We start from the raw sequence: 20,374 nt of genomic DNA on the forward strand, positions 1-20,374 counted from the left end.
CAAAGCGACGATCCTGGTGACACGGTAAACAAAGCGGACGAAAGAAAAGCAGGCGGTCAGAATCCCCTCCGATCCAGAAGAAAGAGACTGTTGCCGCTAAAGAATAACGATCCTCCATGCGTTTCCCTTCTCCAGAAAGTAATCCAACCGACAGATACACTGGATCCCCAGCAATTCTGGTGAGGCCAGCGGATCGAGACGGCACACGCAGGGCGAACCGCACAGAAACGCGAGCGGAAAGGAAAGGAAAATGACAGAAGCAATCCGTGGGGGAGCACGGAATCGCCGATGACTGGAACGCACAGAAATACACGCCAGAAAACGAACGCCGCCGAAAAAAAGTTCTAGTGCATGCAAACAGAGCTTCCCGCGCCAAGACAACAACATGCACCGCTGAGGTTTCGGGCAAACCGACAACTCTTCGGTTACTTAAAGCACTACCACAGCGGCCCTCAAGGCATTAGAGTATAGTTTCTGTTTACAGACTAGTGTCAGACTTGTTGCGTCGCCTTAATTCGCCCAAAGTGAGGTTTCTGGCGCTCGCCTGACACTCCCGGTGAAAGCGCCCGGCAAGTGTGATAATTTCGGCACTCCGCGGAGTATGTATTCGGGACAAATATGGTTTTGTCAGAATACCGCATTGCTCTCATCGGGCGCCTGCAGTATGCAAGTCGTTGTCCGTTATATACCTCTGTATTCGTTCTCTGCACCACTGGGCATAATTTGTCTGTGACTAGCAGTCGGTGTAAGCGCGATACGATGTGCGAGTCAGCCAGTGGCAACTCCCGTCTTGAAGTACTCTTTCGTCTTCTTGATGTTCTCACCTTTAACGTGTCATTGGATCTATAGGCATATAGTGCGGTCACTTTTATGGCGATCAGGAGCTGTTCCGCATGAGTTCACTTTAGAAAAGGCGCAACGAACCCCTTTCTAGGTAGACGCGTACAGGATGCTTCAGTTTTGCAACAAACGTCTCAGGGCTGCTAACCACTCACCTGAAGTATAGTCAGTGCTCCCGTTCATCTCTGTCCTTGCTGCACTGAGGATGAAACACTCCAGACGACACCACACGAAAAGGTGAAATCAGAGTGACTTCGGCCGCCCTTAGTCAAGGTCGCTGGCGGCCGGCCGGGAGTTTTGCTGGAATTCATCAGACAAGTGCATAGCAGCGAAAGAGCTTGAGCTGCCCTTCGCCTCGTTTGCACGTAAATAAGTGAATTCCATCAACAGACGCCTTGGAACACGGATTGCGAAGTATGTGCGGACCCGCAGCCCACCGCGCAAGCAGGAGTCAAGCAGCCACGGGGGGGTTCACTGTTAGACACGCCGGCAAGAGGGGAGTAGCTGACATTGCCGCATCCAAATGGAGGGAAAAAAAGGCCATCGATAATGGGCGCAGACTGGTTCCAAAGTGGAAGTGAAGGTCGTGTGTAGTAGCATGACACTGAAAGGGGCGTAGCCTGGCCAGGCACTTCGACGTGTGGTCGAACAACTTTTCCGGCGCTGGTCTGAGGTATTTGCTCACTGGAATCTCCGAAATATGCTGCGGAAGCTCACAGCGACTCAACAGTGAGGCGCAGAGGTCTTCCGCTGCGCAGAAGCACGCCTTCGCAGATATGAGTATGGCCAAGGAGCGGAATGCCTGCAGGAAAAATGTGACGGCTCTGGCCCCGTTACCGCTGCGGACAGTCCCTGGCACTTGTTGAGAGCCACGAAACGTGTCTCTCTCTACTCTTTCTTCCGTGCTGCAGGTAGTCAGAAACTAAAGTGTTTGCTGGTCACTATTGCTGGAGTTGTATTTCGGCAGCATCTACGCCGTGGCGACTTTATGGAAAACCCTGGTAGCCACCGCTTGCCAGTCGATTCACTCGGACTACAGACTCGCACCGTCACAACATAAAGCCTGACACACCTGTGCTTTGACTGGCGGCTGCCAAGGTTAACACGCGAAGTGCCCTCGCGCGGCGACTGTGATGTTCGACTCTCGGCATTCCGAAAGGTACTTCAGCAGCTGTCCTCCGTCTGAGTGAGGCACTGTACGGTCTAAAGAGTCTCTCGGGTTTTGGGGTCACAGGCGCTTCACTGATTTATCTGGATCATGAACTGCCCCCCCCCCCCCCCCCCGCCCACGAGCAGAAGCGCCTTTCTCTCCAGATCGGTGCGTTCAGTTCGCACGCTGACTTTTCTCCACTCTCCCTCAAACGCATTCTCCCGTGCTCCCCAAACCATCCCGGCCGCCGAACAGCCCCGTAGCCTCGCGTGCCTGCATCAGAGTGCGGCCGCTAGTGCCCTGCGGATTTCGCAGCAGGTGGGTAAGGACCGAGAACGAGTTGCACTGCACGCAAGGCCACGGAGCCTGCAGCCCGGCGGCATCGGCCTCGCTGCTAACCGGCTGAAAGCCCGACCCTTTGCCACGGCAGAAGCTGGTGCTTCGTGTCCAGGTGTTTTCCACGAGGCAAACTCAGGCTTGCATCCAGCCTTTGTCGCGAGAACGGCCGTCCCACAACGCCATGCCGATCCGAAGTGCGCCCCAGGTCGCGTGCGTGTGTGGAACCTCGCAGCGGCAAGCGCTGCGCCAGATTCTGCGCATGGATACTCTCTTAAACTCAGAATATGTGCGCCGTGAACTCCTGGAGCTGCGGCCGCACATCGTTTGCAGACTACTCGGCATAGCCTGAAACCTCCTGGGGGGCGCGTTTTTCTGAACGCAAGGGACACCAGCACGCCGCGCCTTTCTTCGTGCGAGGGTCACTGCTCCAATTCTCACGTCACAACGGTATTTTTGTCGGCGGGTTTCCTCCTGGGATCACCGCAGCCCGCTCCGGAGGAGCGCGCGGCAGTTGGTCCTCCGCGGCCGCTTCTCTGCAGGCAACGGTGCCCAGAGTTTCCGCGCAGCACCTGGAGCGATACGGCGCTGCCGGCCCCGACGAGGCTCTCCCGAGTCGACCTACGCTGGTGTTCAGAAACACTTCATTTTCTCATTTGGGGTCACCCGGTTTTCTTCCAGCCGCGACAGTGTGCGGCCAGCCGCTTACTGCTGCCGCCGCTGTCTCGCGGCGCCAGGCGGTCACTCACCGGTGCCTGCAGCCCCCCCGTCGCCGACGCGGCCTGTCGATTTCGAGGCTGGCAGCGCCGGCGCAACGCGCGAGCCCGAGAAAATAGAAAGAGGAAAACGCGTTCCAAACGAAATACTTACCTCCCAGTCGCCTCCAGCGTCGGGGAAAAGCTCCAGCCGCGGCGCGACGCGAACCTTTTCTGCTGACGCCCGGATGCCGCGGGGGGAGAAGCCCGCGGCTTCTCGCCAGGCCTCCTCCGCAGCTGTGACCCGCATGTCGAGTCGTCGGCGCGCAGGTGACAGCTGAGCGACTTGCTGCTTGCGGGAACACGGCGGACTCTGCAGCTTTGCGAGCTTACAGCAGAAAGATTCGCTCGGCTAGCTTTCCAAATCTTCCGCTGAAACCTTCCCTTCCAGTTGTCTCCTACGAAGGGCGATCCGCGCGCGGACAGCGAGCCCGTGAGACCTCTGGGCGACTCGCCTCCGGCAGCAGGATTTATCGGACTTCCCCTTCTCCATTTTCACCTAAAGAGGGGGCGTCTGAACAAATTTAGGAAACCTGTGTCCGTCCTGAAAGGCTGCGACCCTCTTTGAGTCTCCGGTGGCAACGGCGTGGGTTCCCCGTCGCCTCCCGGCTGCGCGAAGTTCAGCGCCAGCACACACTCGCGATAAGGCAAGCCTCCGGACGGTTCGTGTTGAGGCTTCGCCCTGCTGTATTTTGAGCCTTTAGGCTTTTTTCGCAGTCCATCGCGTCCGCGCGGCGTCTCCACGTGTTTCGCGACCGATGTGATTCCCCTGCGCCAAGACTCTCCCCGAACCCCGGTCTCTGCTTCCCCTCCGCGTATCGGCGCGCCTCGAGCCGCAAAGCGTCCAGCGCACTCTTTTTGACAAGGCCCACCCCCGGCCTCGCCTTTTTTGTCTCGGTGCGGCTCCGCTGGTTTTGGGCGCGGTTTTTGGGCTCCTCTTTGGCGGCAAGATGCGGACTTCGCGCCGCGCGTCGCCCTCGCCGGCCGCGCAGGCATGGGAGGCCAGCGCCCCGCCAGCGGCTGCTGGCGCCGCAGGCGGCAGCGTGGTGCCGCTTGCTGAGCGGTTCGCTGCGGCATCCACAGCCACTGCGTATCACCGCGCCACTTCTTCTTTTGTCATGTCTCATCCCTCCCTCCGCGCCGTCGCGGACTCCACTGACCGTGCCCTGTACGTGCAGGCGGGCGACGGCCCTTCCCTGGCGCTCGGGGAGACCCCGAAACGACTACACAGTGTGGACTACGGCGACTGCAGCGACTGCGGCGACGCCGCGCTGGACCGAGGCGCCTTCGCTCCGGGCCGCTCGACGTCTCTCCCTGCGGTTCACAGCCGACTGCCTCCGCCTGCGATTCTGCCCCAGGCCGAGGCGGACCCGTCGCCAAGGAACGCCGCGTACTCCGCGCTGCCCTTCGTCAAATGGACGCCGCTCGGGAACAGCTTCGGAGACGACCCGCTGCCCTGCCAAACCGGCTTTGAGTTCTCACGGCCGCTCCCAAAGGGCGTCCCCTCGAAGCTTCTGGCGGCCCAGGCGCAGTCCCCGGATCTCGCCGGCGCGCCGCGGTCCCGCGACTCGCCGCAGAGACTGGCAACAGCCGTGCCGAGGTCTGTGGAGGCGCTGCCGTCTGCCGCCGAGCTACAGGACTCGCGGCCCGCGTCGCCCCTGCTCTCGCGCACCGCCTCGCTGCCGCTGGAGCGGCGGCGTGAGGCGGGAGCGAAAGGCCGACGACCGCTGATTCGAGGCTTCACGGCGAAGGTGCAGACGGGCCCTGTGTTCCGGTGTACGTACTGCGGCGAGCGGCTGCGGACACACAAGCACTTCATCCAAGTCTGGCCAGAGTTCATCATGTGCACGCCGTGTGCCGCGTGCCCGCCGTGCAACACCTGCCACCGCAAGGCATTCGACGCCATCGTGGAGCTCGGCGAGGGCACGAAGTCCTTCCTCTGCCCCCTCGCAGAGGAGGAGGGCGGCCTCAGGCTGTGCGGCCACTGCGCGCTGCTCTACCCAGTCAGGACGCGGCGCGACCTCGCCGAAGCCACGGCGGCGTCTCTCGACTGGCTCGAGGACAAGGGCCTCATGTTCACAGACGACCTGCTAAAGTACCAGCGGACGGAGGCGGTGGGGAAGATGCTATGGCGCCTCGACAGCCGGCCGTCCTCGCCGCAGGCAGGCCTAGCCTCCGCCTCCCCGCATCGCCCGCTCGGGGGTAAGCACGACGCGCGCATCTTCATTCGGTCCGAGGAGAGGCTGCCCAGCGCGGCCTGGATCGAGAAGGACCCGCCCTTTGAACCCGAGGCTGGAGACCCCGCGCGGCCGCGGACGCCCCCCTCGCTAGCGTCGCAGCGCTCGTTGACGATTCCAGTCGAAGGCGTCAGTTTCGCCGCGCTGAACCCGACGTCGGCGACCAACATCTACGGGCGCTGCGAGACCGAAAAGGTGTTTGTGGAGACGCCCGCGCCGATGGGCCGAAGCGCCTCCGTCCCGGCGCGTCTCGTGCGGCGCGTCGGCGTCGTGCAAGGCCTGCCGCAAACGTTTTTCCTGAGTCACCTCACCCACGAGCTCCTGCATGCCTTTCTCTGGTGTCGCCAGCCGGAGGAAGGCAGCTTGAAGCTGGACGTGGAGGAAGGGATGTGCAACTCGGTCTCCGCGTCGATTTTCCAAGACCGCCTGCTCGCCATTGACCGCCGAGAAGCGGCGCTGCTCGCCGGAGAGACAGCCGCCCCGCCGGGTGTACGTACACCTCTCCAGAACCCGGTCTTCGCCGAGTTGGCACCCGGGTCGCCCGCGGCTGTCGAGTTGGAGAAGCTTCTGCTGGACTTTGAGCGGCGGGTGATTGCAACTCGGCTAGGCGATATGGAGCGCGACGACCATGCATGCTACGGCAAGGGCTACCGCGCCATGCGCGACGTGATTTCCGCCATCGGGCTCCCTCGAACCGTGGAACTCACGCGAATATACGGCCACAGTCTCGACGAATTGGTCGCGGCTGCAGGCCGACTCTTGGAGTCGGAGAGGCATCGACGAGCTGACGAGAGAGACATGCGACGCAGCCGCGACGTCTCAGCAGGCCGCGGAAATCGGAAAGGCGGAGGAAGCAAGGCAAACGGACCGCGAGGCAACGAGAAATGGACAGATTTCGTTGCCGTTGGAGCGTGACGAGACCCGCCGCGGCTGGCGGTGGCGGCGCTGTGGGACTGTCTGTCAACACGGCAGACTGCACAAGTTGCTGCGAGAGCGTGGAGCCAACACGATTTTTTTGCCAAAGCCCTTTATTTGAGGGTTGAGGTTCGCGACGTGGGGCGACGAGTCTGGGAAGTGAAAGAGCGCGGGGTCGACACCGCGACCCGGTGAGGCGCATTTATACAGTAGAGTCGTTTGGACGTCCTCTCGCCATGGGATGACAAAAATGCAGCTTCACACGGGGTGTTTTTGAGGCATCTACCGCTCTGAAGCCTGCGTACGTAACCGCCAGGTCCACGTTTGTATGCCGGCGCCACACGGAAATTCCAGTCGTAAACGTTCTCATGCAACTCGGAGACACCTGGTGCTCACTGAATGCGATATCGCCTTGTAGAACGACCGCCTTCACCGGCCGCGGCAGTTTCGCTATTCTACGCGGCGCTGCGGAGGCACCTGGTAGCTCGAGACTGAGAAGCGCGCTGCAGTTACCTATTTACTGTATATTTGGAGAGAGAGAAGGGGGAAAGGCGCACAACTCAGGGACTAGAGGCAAGCAGGCAGTGTCATGCTGCAGCGGAAGAACGGCGAGCCTTAGCGCAAATGATCAGTCCCGTCATATAACGGATCGTCACTCGGTCTCAACTGAAGCACCAGTCCAGATGTAAGCACATGTGGACTGCAGCGGGCGGAAGGCATCTAAAGAGGCCGGGTCAATTTGCGGCGCACATGATCAAGCGCCTGCCGCCAGGTCACTCGTCGTGCGCTCCTTGCGCATCACCCCATCCGTCTTTGGAGAGGATACCTGTGATGCCCTGGCAACGCAGACGACGTTACGACCAGCCGAGGATTTCACAAACGAAATCAAGTTTCGCAGAGGGTCTGACCGTGTGCGAGATCCGGCTGCCGTCATGCCTCGTGTACGGCGATATGCACTCAGCACGCCATCTGCTCACATTCGCCTCACTGTCTGTCCTTTAATGTGTAGAGTACGATGCCATGTAGCTACTCAGCCTCTGTCCCTTTAAATGTGATGCCCCTTCGCCCGGCGAACCCGTCGGACTGATGCCCAGTGTGAAGAACTCGCGTCAGGCGCTTCTGAACCAGAAGGTAGAACCAGAATGCATCAGATGCAGACATCGCAGAGGAGTGAAACAATCCGCCGAAACACCCCGCGCATTGGCATCCGATTGCGGCACCAAAGAGAGACTGACCCCCCTCGACAGGCAGACACGGCGGAAAAGCGAGAATCAGATCGAGTGAGGTCCTCAGAAAGAGTTATGCTTACGTTTCCACCTTGGTAGTTACTCGTGTGATGCATAGGGCAGACCGACTGCGCATACCCGCAGATCCATATAAGGATAGAGAGCGGCTGAACAGATGACGCACAGGGGGTGAAGGCAGAAAGGCAAAAGAAGGGAGAAGATTTTGAGCGTGAGAGAACCTCCTGCACGCCGCGGAACCCGAATTTTGAGGCCGTCTCCACGCGTTCCTCGCCGCCGCTGCCTACGGCCGCAAGATCGAGCCCAGGGACGCCGCGCGGCGCCGGACAGTCCCTCCGTTGTCTCCTCTGAGTTCGTGCGGTCGACAGCCTAGACGTCGCTATCCTGTGCCTACCTTGAGTCCGCCAAGAAATTCTTAGAATCTCGAATCTGAGCGAGACGCGGGTCGCGTGTGTTTGTTATTGTCTCCAGCTGGATTGAGAACATTCATTGAGTGCATGCGCCGGCGCGGGAGAAAGCCGCTTGAGCGATGCAGCCGGGAGGACCCAACCGTGAATTCTCGGCGCGCTTCCCTGTACGCTTTTTTACTTTCGTTGAACCACAGAGTGTCTCCTCGTCCTCGGTTGCAAGCTTTCATTCGTTTTTCTGCGTCGTGGGCGGGTCGGCAGAGCGGACTCGCTTTGCCTGCGCCTGGTCGCCTGAACGGGACAATGCCCTTCTTTCGCTGCGAAAACTCTCGACAGAGAAATCTCTCTCCCTCTTTGTTTTCTGCTCTCTGAGCAAGCATGCAATGGAAGAAACCTGGCGATGAAGGGCAGATATACCGGAGAGTGTCGTGGCTCGATGACCAAGACGAGCTGAGCAGCATGCACGCGCATGAATGCTCAGGAGGAGAGACTGAAGCCCGCCAGTCTTTCACAGAACCTTCTCTTTTTCTCATCTTTCTGAGGCATTGTGTAACTTTCTGCCTCGCGCCTGATAGCAGCTAAAGGAGCGAAAACAGGACAGGGAGAGACGTGGAGAGTCGCCGCGCGGTGGGTATACACAAGGCGCGACGCGAGAACGAGAGGAAGATGCCTCTTCTTTCCTCCTTCCGTCGCGAGTGTCTCTGTTTTATGCAGACATTCTCCGCTGTTCTCTTCTCAAGCGGGGTCTTCTAGCTCTGCATGCAAGCCGTTTCCTATCCGTGCGTCCAGCGTTTTTCTTCGAACCTGCCTAGGGAGAGAGGGCGCCGTAGACTCCCCCTCTTGGGTTCGGCTCTTGTCTCGCTTTCTCCCTTGCTTCCCAAGTCTCCTTGTCTCCAGCTAGGTCCACCGTTTTGTCTTTCTGTTACGCTCATCTCCTGTTCGTCACTTGGTTGTTTACCGCTTCACGTCCCCGCGTCTTCGTCGCCTCAGACTGGCTGTATCCGCGGCTCATTCTGTTACGTCTGGCGCTTTCTTCTCTCTCTCCCTGAGGTCAATCTGCGGCTCGCGGTCCCTTGGCGCACGTCAGCTCCGAGGGTTGTTCTGTGTCTACGTCTGTTTTTTTTCTTTCACGATGAATTTCAACAGAATCCCGACGCGGCTGTCGACGCACTTTGTGTGCGACCCCTACAGCACGCTGATGCACTACCGGCGGACTTTTAAGTTCCTTCAGGCGCTGAAAACGAAACCCAACTGCCGTGTGCTGTGTCTGGGGAACAATAACCAGATAAACATCAACTGGCCTAAGCATTTTGAAGGCCTAACCATCGTGAACTCCGCAGTCTCCGCAAACTCCTCGATTCTGTCGGCCGCCTCTGTTCACTACTCGCTCATCCTCTGTCTGGATCCGGTGCTTTTCGCGAAGCATCTGCACCACATTAACGTCCCCGTGCTGGGTGTATGCACGCCGCGCGAGATCCATGAGCACCCCGAAATCCTCAAAGTCATCGACTACTTGCTGCCTTCGCCCTCGACCCGCACGGACGCCGCCCTGCGTCAACTGCTTGCCCGCGACTTCCTCGATGACGACGGGGCTGGCGAAGCCGCACAAAAACAAATTCAGGAGTGAGCCGAGCGCGGAAAAATCGACAAATCTTCGTGGTTCAGACGCCCGCAGACCTCGCGATTGGCTGCTGAGGAGACAGAGAACGCGAATCTCAAACGCGAATGGTAGACGTGAAGCGCGCGTTACAGCGTCTGAGCGTCTGCGTGGTTCGGTCTTAACCGCTTCACTCAGTCCGTCTCGCTTGTTTTTTGCCAGTCGTTGTTTACCTGGTTCGTACTGCTAACGCAGAGCAGGCTGCAACTCCGGACTCGGGCAAGGCTCGAAACGGCAGTGCCTGGGAAGCGAAGCTGTTTCCCCTATTTCGTCCCTCTGTGACGCCTTGCTGTCGCGTCTTTTTTCGCGGTTCGGCGTGTGGGTGAGTGATTATCAGGTGACTGAGTTCCTCTCGGTCTCTTTTGTGTAGTATCTGTGCTTCGCGGGCACAGTTGGTTTTTGTTTTTCTCGTGACCCGTGAGCTTTTTCTGCTCTATCGGGGGCGCATCCCTCTGACTGTTTACCTTGCCCCCCCGTCCATCCCTACGGATATCCAGTTCGCAGTGTTGTCTCGCGAACAGAATGACAAACGAATCGCAATGGCGATTGTGTGTATAGCAGTTGCGGCACTCAACTGCGTGCACCAACCAATCCGGGAATTGTTCGAACTCGTGTAGATTCTCTCCATGAACCTACGCCGCCGAGCCAAAATTCACCGTGAGCCGTCAAGGCGCTTACGAATCATCATTTAGGCACAGAGAGCACCGCACCAACAGCCTCATCAGCTCGCTCGTAGGACATGCGCGGCTCATTTTCATGTCCAGATGGACGAATCTTCGCTCTAAATCCAAATTATATATACACATATGATATATATAATTGGGTGTAACCCGTATCATGCCATACATTCAAGGCACCGCACAAACAGCCTCATCAGCTCGCTCGGAGGACATGCGCGGCTCATGTTCATGTCCAAATAGACAAACCTTCGCTCTAAATCGAAATTCGTTATATATATGATCAGATGACACCCGCCTCCTGCCATTCACTCAACCTGAGTCGTCTCACTGCTCTTCATAAGTTCGTTCATCTTTCAGGCAGATTTCACCTCCTTGCCATCTGCTGTGCGAGTACGTGCGCGTTACGATCCTTGATTAGGAAACACTCGGAGAGTGGCGCGTGGATCGCAGGCGTGTGAGTGTTTGCTTTTTTGGGTCTGCTGTCGAGGCGTCGGAGGCCGCGCGGAACTCCGCTCCTGTGGGTCGCTGCAATCGGCAGCACGGTCTTTGACTGATTTCACCGCTTAAAAAGGGAAAACGTCAAGCGATCTCACAGCGACATGAACAGAACGCGACGACACGTACACGTCCTGTCAACTCCCGCAGTTTCGTGTGCGCCCTCGCGAGCGCAGCCGCCATAGATACCTACAGCGTACAGGTCTCGTCGCACAGCTCGAGCGCGACTTCGCCGCATGCCGAAGAACCGAAGGAGAAGGCCCACATGCCGCTCTTCGGCTTGCTCACCGAAGGCCAGTCGAGCGCAACGACGCAGGCGCCCAGAGGCGCGCGCAAACGAAGGAAAAAGAATCCCCTCGCCCAAGCGCTTACAGCCAGACACGCCACAACGGAATCCACGCGCAGAGCGGCGCATCCATCGCAGTCCAGTTGCCATCGCCCACGGCGACGACTCGCCTTGGTGCGAGGCAGACGGGGAGGCGGACATCGAAACAATTCGCGCGCGAGGGCACTCTGAGACGGCATGAATAGACCAGCAGACACCAGGCAGAGCAAGCAAGAGACGTATATCTACATGTGGAGAGGAAGGAACGGCACACGCTGAAACAGAGTGGTCCACGCACGTCCTTGCGGTAGAAAAGCGTGGCTGCTGCGCGACCTCCACGCAACAATCCAGAGCCCGCATCGCCGCCACGGTCTCGCCCATTCGCTCCCCGCGCGTGGCCGTCTGCGAGACTCTGGAAGGGTCGAGGTGATTTCGTAAAGCAGAGCCACCGCGCCCTTTGCTTCAGCGGAGCGACAGTCCGCTGCAAGAGCCATCTGCGCTCACGGCAAGCACGCGACTTCTCCGCCTCAGAAACCGCAGTTCTGGTGCAGATACACGCGGCAGAGAGGAAAAGACGAGCGCGAAACGGACATACGATACACACGCACGCCGCTCTGTCTTCAGTCCCTGGACTGGATATCCCTGCATACATCGCGAATATCGACGTCACGCTTTCTTCCTTCTCGACGTGCCTCTTCTGCCCCCCCAGGTCATCGGTTTCTAGGGAGCCGGCACCGACAAGGGCCGTGGATTCTCTTTTCTGTTCAGCTCAGCCGTGCCCTTGCATGAGCAAGCTGGCGCGACAGCGCGCGGCTCGCCTTTCGACCTCCCCTCCCTTCGCGAGGAGGGGAGGTCGATCCACCGCTGAGCGACGTTTTTCCATTTCCGCCGCATCGCGCCTCTCGGGGTGCGCCGCGCGACCCCCAACCGAGTCTGCCGCTGCGCGCTTCGTGTGCGTTCCTCCCTGCATCTCTCTGCAGGCGGGTCGAGGCCGCTAAGAATTTCTTTTCGACTTTGAAGAGGGACTGTTCGCTCTCCCCCCGCGCAGCCCATGCGCGGCTGCGCAGTCTCGGTTGCCTTCTTCATTCCTCGCCGCTCCCCAGCAAAACGAAAGAAAAAGCTTTCCCGGCGTTTCCGCCTCGACCAACCTGCGCCCGCGCGCCGCGCCGCCAGGCGACCCGCCACGGCCCCGTCCAGCCGCTGAATGCCCTCCACTCGCCTCTGCGCGCCCCGACAAGATTTCAGGCCTCGCCATGGCCCCTGACGGATGACGCCGAGGAGGCGACCAGCGCCTCCTCTTCGTCCTCCGCCTCGTCGTCCTCGTTTTCGCCTTCTTCTTCGATTCGCTGTCGCGACCACATCTTCGCCCAGCGCGCGACAGTGCTGCGGTGCACGCCCAGGCGCTGCGCGAGCACGCTCAGCGGATAGTACCGCAGCAGCCGCAGCAGACACTTCAGCGGCGGAGCTCCGGGCGCCGCGGCCGCCGCGAGCGCGGCGGCGGTCGCGGCTTCGTGTGCGGCTCCAAAGACCCCCGGGGGCGGCGAGTTCGGAAGCGGAGACGCGCCCGCCGGCCTCTCCGTCGTCGCACTCGCCGCAGTCGCCGTCGATCCTGCGGAGGCACAGGACGACGACCCAGACGCGCTAGCCGAGGCAGGGGGAGCCGCCGACAGTTCTGCCGAAGATGCCGCGTGGTTTCCTGCGGAGAAAGGGACACAACTTCATGAGATGCAGGAGACCCACGAGAGCAAAGCTGCGTGCTGTTCATATCCTCCTATCTGCATACAAGCCGCTACAGCCAATGCAACGACTTACCCACCTATCCAAACGCACATACATACATAAATATATACGTATAACATATGTACAAATAAACAAGCATATGCATACATATACATACAATGCATATACATATATATATATATATATACATATATACATATTTGTAGGGCGGCCCCGACGTAGCCTATTCGTCCGGTGAATATACATTGAATGCTTCTCTACTCGAGATCACGACCGTCCGCGGCGGCTCACCTCCCTTGACGGCTGTGAGGACTTCAGCCAAGCGACTCCTAGCCGCGGTTCTTCGGGGGCGCGCGCCGTCCGCTACGTGGCCGCCCACGCCCGGTGCGCCGTTTGTCTCCTGCGCGAAAAAAAGTGCGAAACGACTCACGGTAAAGCTTGAGAGTTCGCAAATGACGCGTACATATACGTACATGTATACAAGTCGCTGTATACGGCAATCTGGATATCCACGCATGCATACTGTAGACTCGTGGCAAGACAAAACGCAGATCGCAGAGTCGGCAGGCGACGAGCGCTACTGCATCCGAAGGAAGAGGGAACGACAAAACAGGCTCCTTCTGCGTCATCACGCACTACCCTTGCCCCTCGTGCTAGGAATCCACATACACATGCTTGTGTTTGACAGCCGCATAAGCAGATGGAAAGGCGAACAATGTCTAGGCGAGAGGGCGTCCGCTCGGCGCGCCTCTGCCTGAGTCTGCCTTTGATGCGTGCGCTCACATCGGCTTCAGCGTCGCCGTTTTCTCGGTCTGCAGTCAGACCCTCCTCTGCTGCGTCGTCATGTTTCCGCCGCTTTCCCAGTTCGTCTGGCTCTCTCGCAGGCATCTCCGTCTCGCCCGGCGCGAGCGGCCTCTTACGGCCCTGCTTGCCGGCTTCGTCGTCCGCCGCGAGGGCCCCCTCGCCCGAGGAGGCCTCAGCCGGGGCTGTCGCGGTCGCGAGGAGACTCGCACTGGGCGGGGACGCGGCGCTCGCGGCGGGGCCTTCCTTTCTCCAGCGCCAGAGAAGCAACTGCCAAATGTCTGCCTCGACTTCGGGGTTGTTCGCCGCGTCGCTCTGCAGCTTCTTCAAGCTCGCAGCGGAGCACATCAGGCCTGTGCCCTTCTCCGCTGCGCCGCCCCCGCCGCTCTCCTCGCGCTTCCCCGCCTGCGCACCGAATTGGGAGCCCGCCGCAGGCCCTGCGCCGGGCGTCTGCGGGCGCCGGCTGTTTGCTGCGCCTTCCGCGGCCAGCGCGGAGGCGCACGACGAGCCAGGCGCGAAGCCCGCAGGGAAGGGCTGTGAGGCTCCAGCGCCCCGTTTGTCGCCATTCCTCCGCTCCTCCGGAGACCAGGCGCCGAAGCCGTCGACTCCCGTCGGCCGCTTTTTCTGCGCCGCCTTGCTGCTGTCGCTGCCCCCCCCCCCGAGACGCCCGCCGCGCTGGCGCCTCTGTAGCTTCCGCCCTGCGCGGAGAAAAGGGCCTTGCAGGCCGCGCCCGCGCCTGACGATGGCGCGCAGCCCAGCCCTCCACTGCCCAGCAGCGCTGCTTGCTCAGCCAGCGCGCGCGCCTGCTGGACCTCCAGTTCGAACTCCGAGGGAAAGAAATGGAGAGGCTCCAGCAGGTGCTTGAAATTCCCTGGCAGGACGATCGCATCCAGGACCGCTCGGTTGATGCTATCGGGCTTCTGCGGGTCGCGGGCCCTGTCGTCGCCCTCCTTGCCGATCTGTGACGCGCCGGTCTTCTCGGGTTTCCCCGCCGGCCTCGACTGCAGCAGATGCGGCGAGAACTGGAAGGCATCGAGCACGCGGTCCACCCGCCGCCAGTGTCTCTCCCTGGATCCGACGATGTGGCAGCCGCCGGTTGGGCTCCAAAGGGCCTTGGCGACCGCGTCCAGGTCGGAAGAGAGACGGTGGGGGCGCAGGGGCAACGGCGGCGGCAGCGCCAAGCGCTTCTCCTCCTGGCGCGCCTGAAGGACTGCGCGCGCAGCCAAGAACGGCTGACAGGCGCCCGCAGGAATCGAGGCCAGCAGAGAAGACGGCAGCCCCGGAGGCGACGCTTTGGAGCCCGAGCACGCGCCGCCGGCCGCAGACGGCGTGCTAAGTCCGCCGTTCGCGCCGGAGGCCGCCGCCGACGCGGGCGAGGCGTGGGCGTCGGGAGTCGAGAGCCCGACGGAGGGACGGGCGCCATTTTCCTCGGCGTGTCCCGAGGTCGCGCCTGCCGAAGCAGCGCCCGTGGCTGCCGGCGACGACGACCCCGAGGACGGAAAGAGAACGGTCTTCACAGGCTGCGAGGAACTGCTCGTTTTCTTCTTCGCGGGCAACGCCGTGTCTCCGCTGCGATCATCGTCCTCAGAGAAATCGCACGAGTCCGAGGAGGACTCGCCGTCGCGTGCAAAAAGCAGTCCGCAGCGCTTCTTCCTCGCGGACTCTTCACCCGCCTCGCCGGCTGAGGGACGGTAGACAGGATGAATGACGCTCAGCGCATCCCACTCGTCGGAAGGTGGAGCGTAGAAGGCCTCCTGCTGCTGCTGGTTCTCGATCTGCAGCCTCGCCAGGCGCCGCGCGCCGACCGCCCGCAGTAGCGCCCGCAAACGGCGCCACGAGACTGGCCGCGACCGCGGAAACAGGCCCGAAGGACCGGCGGGAGACGCGCGACAGCGGAAGTGGCGCAGGGGCGCGTGCGAGAAGGTTGCGGCGTCAAAGTAGAGGGAATTCTCCGAAGCGGAGCCCTGCGTTTTTCGCCCGCCACATTCGCCCGCACACAACGCAAAGACATCCAGCGCGCGACCCCCTTGGGCTCGCGTCTCCGCTTCCTGTTCGCCTGCATTGGCTTCAGGCGCAGACACGGTCGCCGAGCCCCGCGAAGGCAAATCGGAAGTCACCGCTGAAGCTTCACAAGAAATTTGACGCGACAGCGATTTCGCCTGCAGATCTCTCGTAAGTTTTGCCTCCTTCGCCTCGTCAGCCTTCTCATGCTCCTCCTTCCCCCTCGCTTTCATGGCGGCCTTTCTCTTCTCCGGCAGCGCGCCCTCTGCTTCCCTGTCTGTCTCCTGGGCCCCTTCGGCATTTTCTCTCTCCTCTCCTGCCTCCGCGGGCGTCACTTCGCAGGCCTCCACCCCGGGGACACCCAGCGCCGCCCGCGTCGTCGCGGAGAGACCCAGCCGCGGAGGCAGGCCGACGCAGAGGAAGGAGGGAGGAAGCGAGTCCAGAAGAGAGGCGAGCGAAGACGAGACCGCGGTGAGCGCAGGCTCGAGACCCGCAGTTTCCTTACGAATATCTTTGAAAAAAGCGGTGGCGGGCGCAGAAGCCGCGACACTGCTCGCCTTCGCCTCCCCATCCGGCTGCTCCTTGACCTCCCGCGAGGCTCCCTCTCTCCGCCCTCGTGGCGAGCGTCCCTGTGCTGTGAAAGAAGACAAACACGCATCCCCACCAAACAGCAAAGGCGCCGTCTCTTCTGCCAGGTCCCCAACCCGCAAGACGCCGAGAGTCCCCGCCGCAGACGCCGCCAGGCCGCTGACAAACGGTCTCTGCTCCGCGATGTGCGCGACGACTCTCATGAGATTAGCTGCGGACGCTCGAAGAGACTGCAGAGAAAGACAAACAGGAGAGACGTAAATAACAGGAGGAGGTCCTCTCGGCTGCCAAAGGAGACACATAGACATCGCAGACACGTGATCTGCAGCGCAGCGCGAGTGCAAGCGATTCACCACGCGCAGGCTACGAGCCTCGACCCCCGGCGAAACAGGCCATGCGCTGAGTCCCGACGTGACCTTCCCGACAGCACGCGTGGCGTACCTTTGTGGCCTGCAGCCGCATCTGGACGTCTTCTTTGCCTGTTTCGCGGGCAAGGACTTCCGCGAAGCATCCCTCGCCCGTCGGCGCGTGTGCTGGAAAAGGGAGAACGGAGTACGCGAGGCCCGGGGGCGCTCGGCTGGCGTGCGACTCCTGCGAGAGGAGGCGGGGGGACGTGGCGACGTCGTGAGTCCCTGCTGCGAGTTCGGCTGGCGCTGGGGCGTCGCAGCCTCGCTCGCTTTCTCGCTGATCTTCTTTCGCAACCTCTGCGCGGCTGCTTGACCGGCCGCGCGCCTCGTGTGCCGAGTGCTCCTCAGATTTCTGGTCTCCGCGTTTCTCCGCCGGGCTTTGAGCCGTCACGCGCGCGGCTTCTTCAGGGGTCGCCCTCCCGTCGGTGTCCGAGGCCAAACGACCGTCCCCTTTGGCGGGTCGGCAGAAGGCGTGATCGTCGTCTTCTTGCGCTTTGCTGCCCGCGCCGTCGCCCGTGGAGACCGTGGATGGCGACGCAGAGGAAGGCGACAGCAGCGAAGAAGACAGCGACGGCCCCGTCGCCAGCTGGCCTCCTCGCGCGTCCAATGGAGACAGCGCAGAGGACGACAGCGTCGAAGACAACTGCGAGACGCTCGCGCCTGTGTCAGCCTTGTTCACCGGCGATAAAGAACAACGCCGTCGCCTCGTGGAATCCACCGAGCTCGCGGAGCTCCACGCGCCGTTGACCGCCTCACTCTCCACGTCGCCCCCGCCCTCCGCGGCAAGCCCCGAAGTCTCCTCCTCTGTGGATGCTCGGTGCCTCGAGGAAGACTTGCCTGCGTCCGCCGCCGATCCCAGACCTTCCCTCAGCCTTTCCTCTGCTGTCGCTGCGGCATCCGCGCGCGCATCGAGGCCCTTTTCGGGCGCCTCCCGCTTGACATCGAGGCTCGCTCGAGGCGCCGCTGCCTCCACACCCGTGTCGACCCCGCCGCCCGCCCGGTCGCGTGGCGAGCGCATGCGCGACGCAGTGCAGGCGCCAGATTCCTGCAGGTTTTCGGTGTGTTTCTCCATCGCGGATGCGTAAAACAGGCGCCGAAACATCTCGCGCTGGAAGGCCCTCTTTGCCTCTAAATATCGCGCCTTCTGTGCCTCCTCCTGCTTCGCCTGTAGGTCGCCGTCGCACGCGAGAGAGTCGGCGTAGTACAGTCTGAAGACACAGCACACCCAGAAAGCAGATGCAGATAAAACGCACTCAAGCGCAGATTTCGGGGTCCCAGAGGAGGGCCCAGCGCGCGCCCCGCACCGAATTCACATTTTTATTACGCAGGTGGGCATGTCTGTCTGCCGAGAGAAGATTTTGCAGGTGTACATACACCGCGTTGAGGGTTTTCCCGCGCTTCTTACCCGAAAGGAAGATATTCTTCAATTGCGCCAGCGTCTTGGAGGAATTTGTCTCTGAGCATCCCCGCGCACTCTTCACTGATGAGAGCTTCTGTTTCGCTGCCTTCCTCGTCGGCGTCTCCATTATCGTTCCTCTGTTTGTCGTCGCACTTCTTTCCAAGCCCGGCCCCAGTCGCCTTCTTGCCGGCGCCGGAGTCCCCCGCAGCGGCCTTCTTCTTGTCGCCGACTCTCTGGGCCTCAGGTATCAGCTTTTTCTTCGAGCCGCCCACCTTGTCGTCCGCAGCCGCGGCGCCGGCCTGGCCTCCCCTGCCATCCGCTCGCGTGCCCACCGCAGCGAGCTGCGACGCAGCTCGCCGTCCGTCGGCGTTTGGCTCGCCGAGTCTCTGTCCGGTCGGGGTCTTCTTGGCCAGAGCCCCAGAGCTGCCCCCCCCTGCGGGCCTCCCGGCGTCCCCGGCGCCGCTGGGGTCGTGGGACCCCCCCGCCGGAGACGGCGGGTGCACACGCGGGCGCCCCGGACCACCGCGCTTCTTCTTCCGGTGTCTTCTGTTAGTCGCCAGGCTAGCGAGCCCAAAGAGTCCTGCCCTCGCCCCCGCGGACGCGTCGAGCGCGCCAGGTCCCGACGCGACTCCGTCGCCGGCGTCGGCGTCCGAGGGTGTCCCCGGCCCGGAGACCCCTCGCCCCTCTTTGGGCTCCAGCGGGCCCGCAACGCCCAGGTCGCCGTTCTCCAGGCCCTGCCGCTCGTGCAACGCGCCCACAATCGATGCGCGGGTACCGCGCTCGTCGTCGCGCGCCTTTCTTTTCTTTCGGTAGACAAAAAGCTGGAGACCCTGCACCTGGTCAGGTGGGATTTCGAGGGAGGAAAGCTGAAAGCCAGTCGGCACAGCCGTGTACGATTTCTTCGCGGAGATATCTGCCTCGAATCGCTCGCGTTTCTGTCTCTTCTCTCGAAAGGCGTAGCGCTTCGGGCCGTCGGGCTCAATCAGCAGCTCCGCCGCCAGCCGTTCCTTCCGCTTCTTCTCCTTCCGCCGCTCGCGTCGTGCGCGCGTTTCTTCGTCTTCGTCACCTGCTCCAGCGGGCGGGTCGGCGCCGGCCTCCTCGACCCCTGCCGTGTCCTGCGCGTCGGGGTCGCCACAAGCGCCGACGCCCGCTTCAGCTTCAGGCCGCGAAGCGGCGTGACAAGAATCCTCTTCGTCTCCACTGTTCACGGAGATCCGCCCGTAGTCCACGGTCTCCTCTGCCTCGCCCGCAGCGGCCGCGCGCGCGGCGCCCACGCGTGCGGCCGCCTTTTGTTCAGGCGCGGGCCTCCCCTCGGAGGCCTCCGACCGCGACCGCGAGTCTCGCCCCTCCTCGGGGGCTTTTTGACTGGGCAGCCTCGAACGTTCAACCTCGCGCTCGCTCTCGCCGCCACTGCTGACGCCGCCTGACTTGTCGGGAGTCCTCTCGCGCTTCTCACGCAGCGAAGAGGATGCAGCGCCGCGGCTCGGGCGCCGGCCCCGCGGCAGCCGGCGCCGTTCCTCCTCGTCGCGAGCCTGCGACGCCTCCACCCCCTTCATCGTGCCGTTCTTCGCAGCCTCTGCGCCCTCCGCCATCTGAGAAGGAGGGCTCACCTGCGCGTGCGCTGGACATCGAACCCTGAACCGCCTGCCTCGCGGAAACACCGAACGCCGTTCACATATTCCCCCCCTCCACCGAAGAGCCGGGCGGCCTGCGCAGGCTTCAGTGCTCGCCGCGGCCTTCCTGCCGCGAGTTTCTTAGGCCAACACGGCGCGCCCGCGCGGAGCCCAGTCGCAGAGCGGAGAAAAGGAAGCAAAGGCGACAAAGAGGAGTGTGGGCGGCGCTCGAGAAACTTTTTTCTTCGCCGCTTCTCTCTTCAGCGCGAGACCGCGGACTTGCTCCGCTTTGCTGAGGAAGCTGACAGGAAAAACGCGCAGCAGGAAAACCCGGCGGCGGCGAGCTCGCGGTGCCGCTCGGTCAAGCCACGACGCTAAGACGTGCGTCCGCGGCGCACAGAGCTTGCGTCGTCGCGGAACGAATCGTTAGCCGCGGGCGAGCGAAAGCAGAGGCACAAAGTCAGCGCAGCTCCGGCGCCGCTGCATGTGCTGCAGAGTGAACGCGACAGAAGGAGGAGGTCGGATCGCAGCGTGGGTGTGCGTTAGCGAAGACGCGGAGGAAAACTTTAGCTTGGGCTTAGGGGGAGCAGAGAGATCAAAAATCACGAAAAAAAATGGAGACGCAAGGCCCGTTGCCGGCGCCCCTTCAGTTCCATTTACAGCCGCCTAGCGCTGCGAGGCGCCAAGAGAGGGCCGGGGCGCATCCACTCTTGCGCACGACACTACTTTGGAAAAGCAAACGACCCTGAGGTTGGAACCGTCCGTACCCGCTGCCGAGACAGAC

The 20,374-nt window shown here is 61.7% G+C and overlaps 3 protein-coding genes across 3 annotated transcripts; 2 read left to right on the top strand and 1 right to left on the bottom strand.

Moving 5' to 3' along the window:
- Window positions 1–4,031: 4,031 nt before the first annotated feature.
- BESB_008540 (uncharacterized protein) lies at window positions 4,032–6,233 on the top strand (the record flags this gene model as incomplete). The annotated part of the gene is made up of 1 exon (XM_029359608.1): window positions 4,032–6,233. One exon carries the CDS (start codon window positions 4,032–4,034, stop codon window positions 6,231–6,233), a length of 2,202 nt encoding a protein of 733 aa, XP_029222521.1.
- A 2,783-nt stretch (window positions 6,234–9,016) lies between these two features.
- BESB_008550 (uncharacterized protein) lies at window positions 9,017–9,511 on the top strand (the record flags this gene model as incomplete). The annotated part of the gene is made up of 1 exon (XM_029359609.1): window positions 9,017–9,511. One exon carries the CDS (start codon window positions 9,017–9,019, stop codon window positions 9,509–9,511), a length of 495 nt encoding a protein of 164 aa, XP_029222522.1.
- Window positions 9,512–12,282: 2,771 nt separating this feature from the next.
- Window positions 12,283–19,569, bottom strand: BESB_008560 (uncharacterized protein; the record flags this gene model as incomplete). The annotated part of the gene is made up of 6 exons (XM_029359610.1): window positions 12,283–12,737; window positions 13,073–13,181; window positions 13,565–14,280; window positions 14,349–16,455; window positions 16,613–17,786; window positions 17,984–19,569. The coding sequence occupies 6 exons, from the start codon at window positions 19,567–19,569 to the stop codon at window positions 12,283–12,285; spliced, it is 6,147 nt and encodes a 2,048-aa protein (XP_029222523.1).
- Window positions 19,570–20,374: the final 805 nt, after the last annotated feature.

This window comes from Besnoitia besnoiti, chromosome I, assembly GCF_002563875.1.
Source record: "Besnoitia besnoiti strain Bb-Ger1 chromosome I, whole genome shotgun sequence".
Taxonomy (NCBI): Eukaryota; Apicomplexa; class Conoidasida; order Eucoccidiorida; family Sarcocystidae; genus Besnoitia; species Besnoitia besnoiti.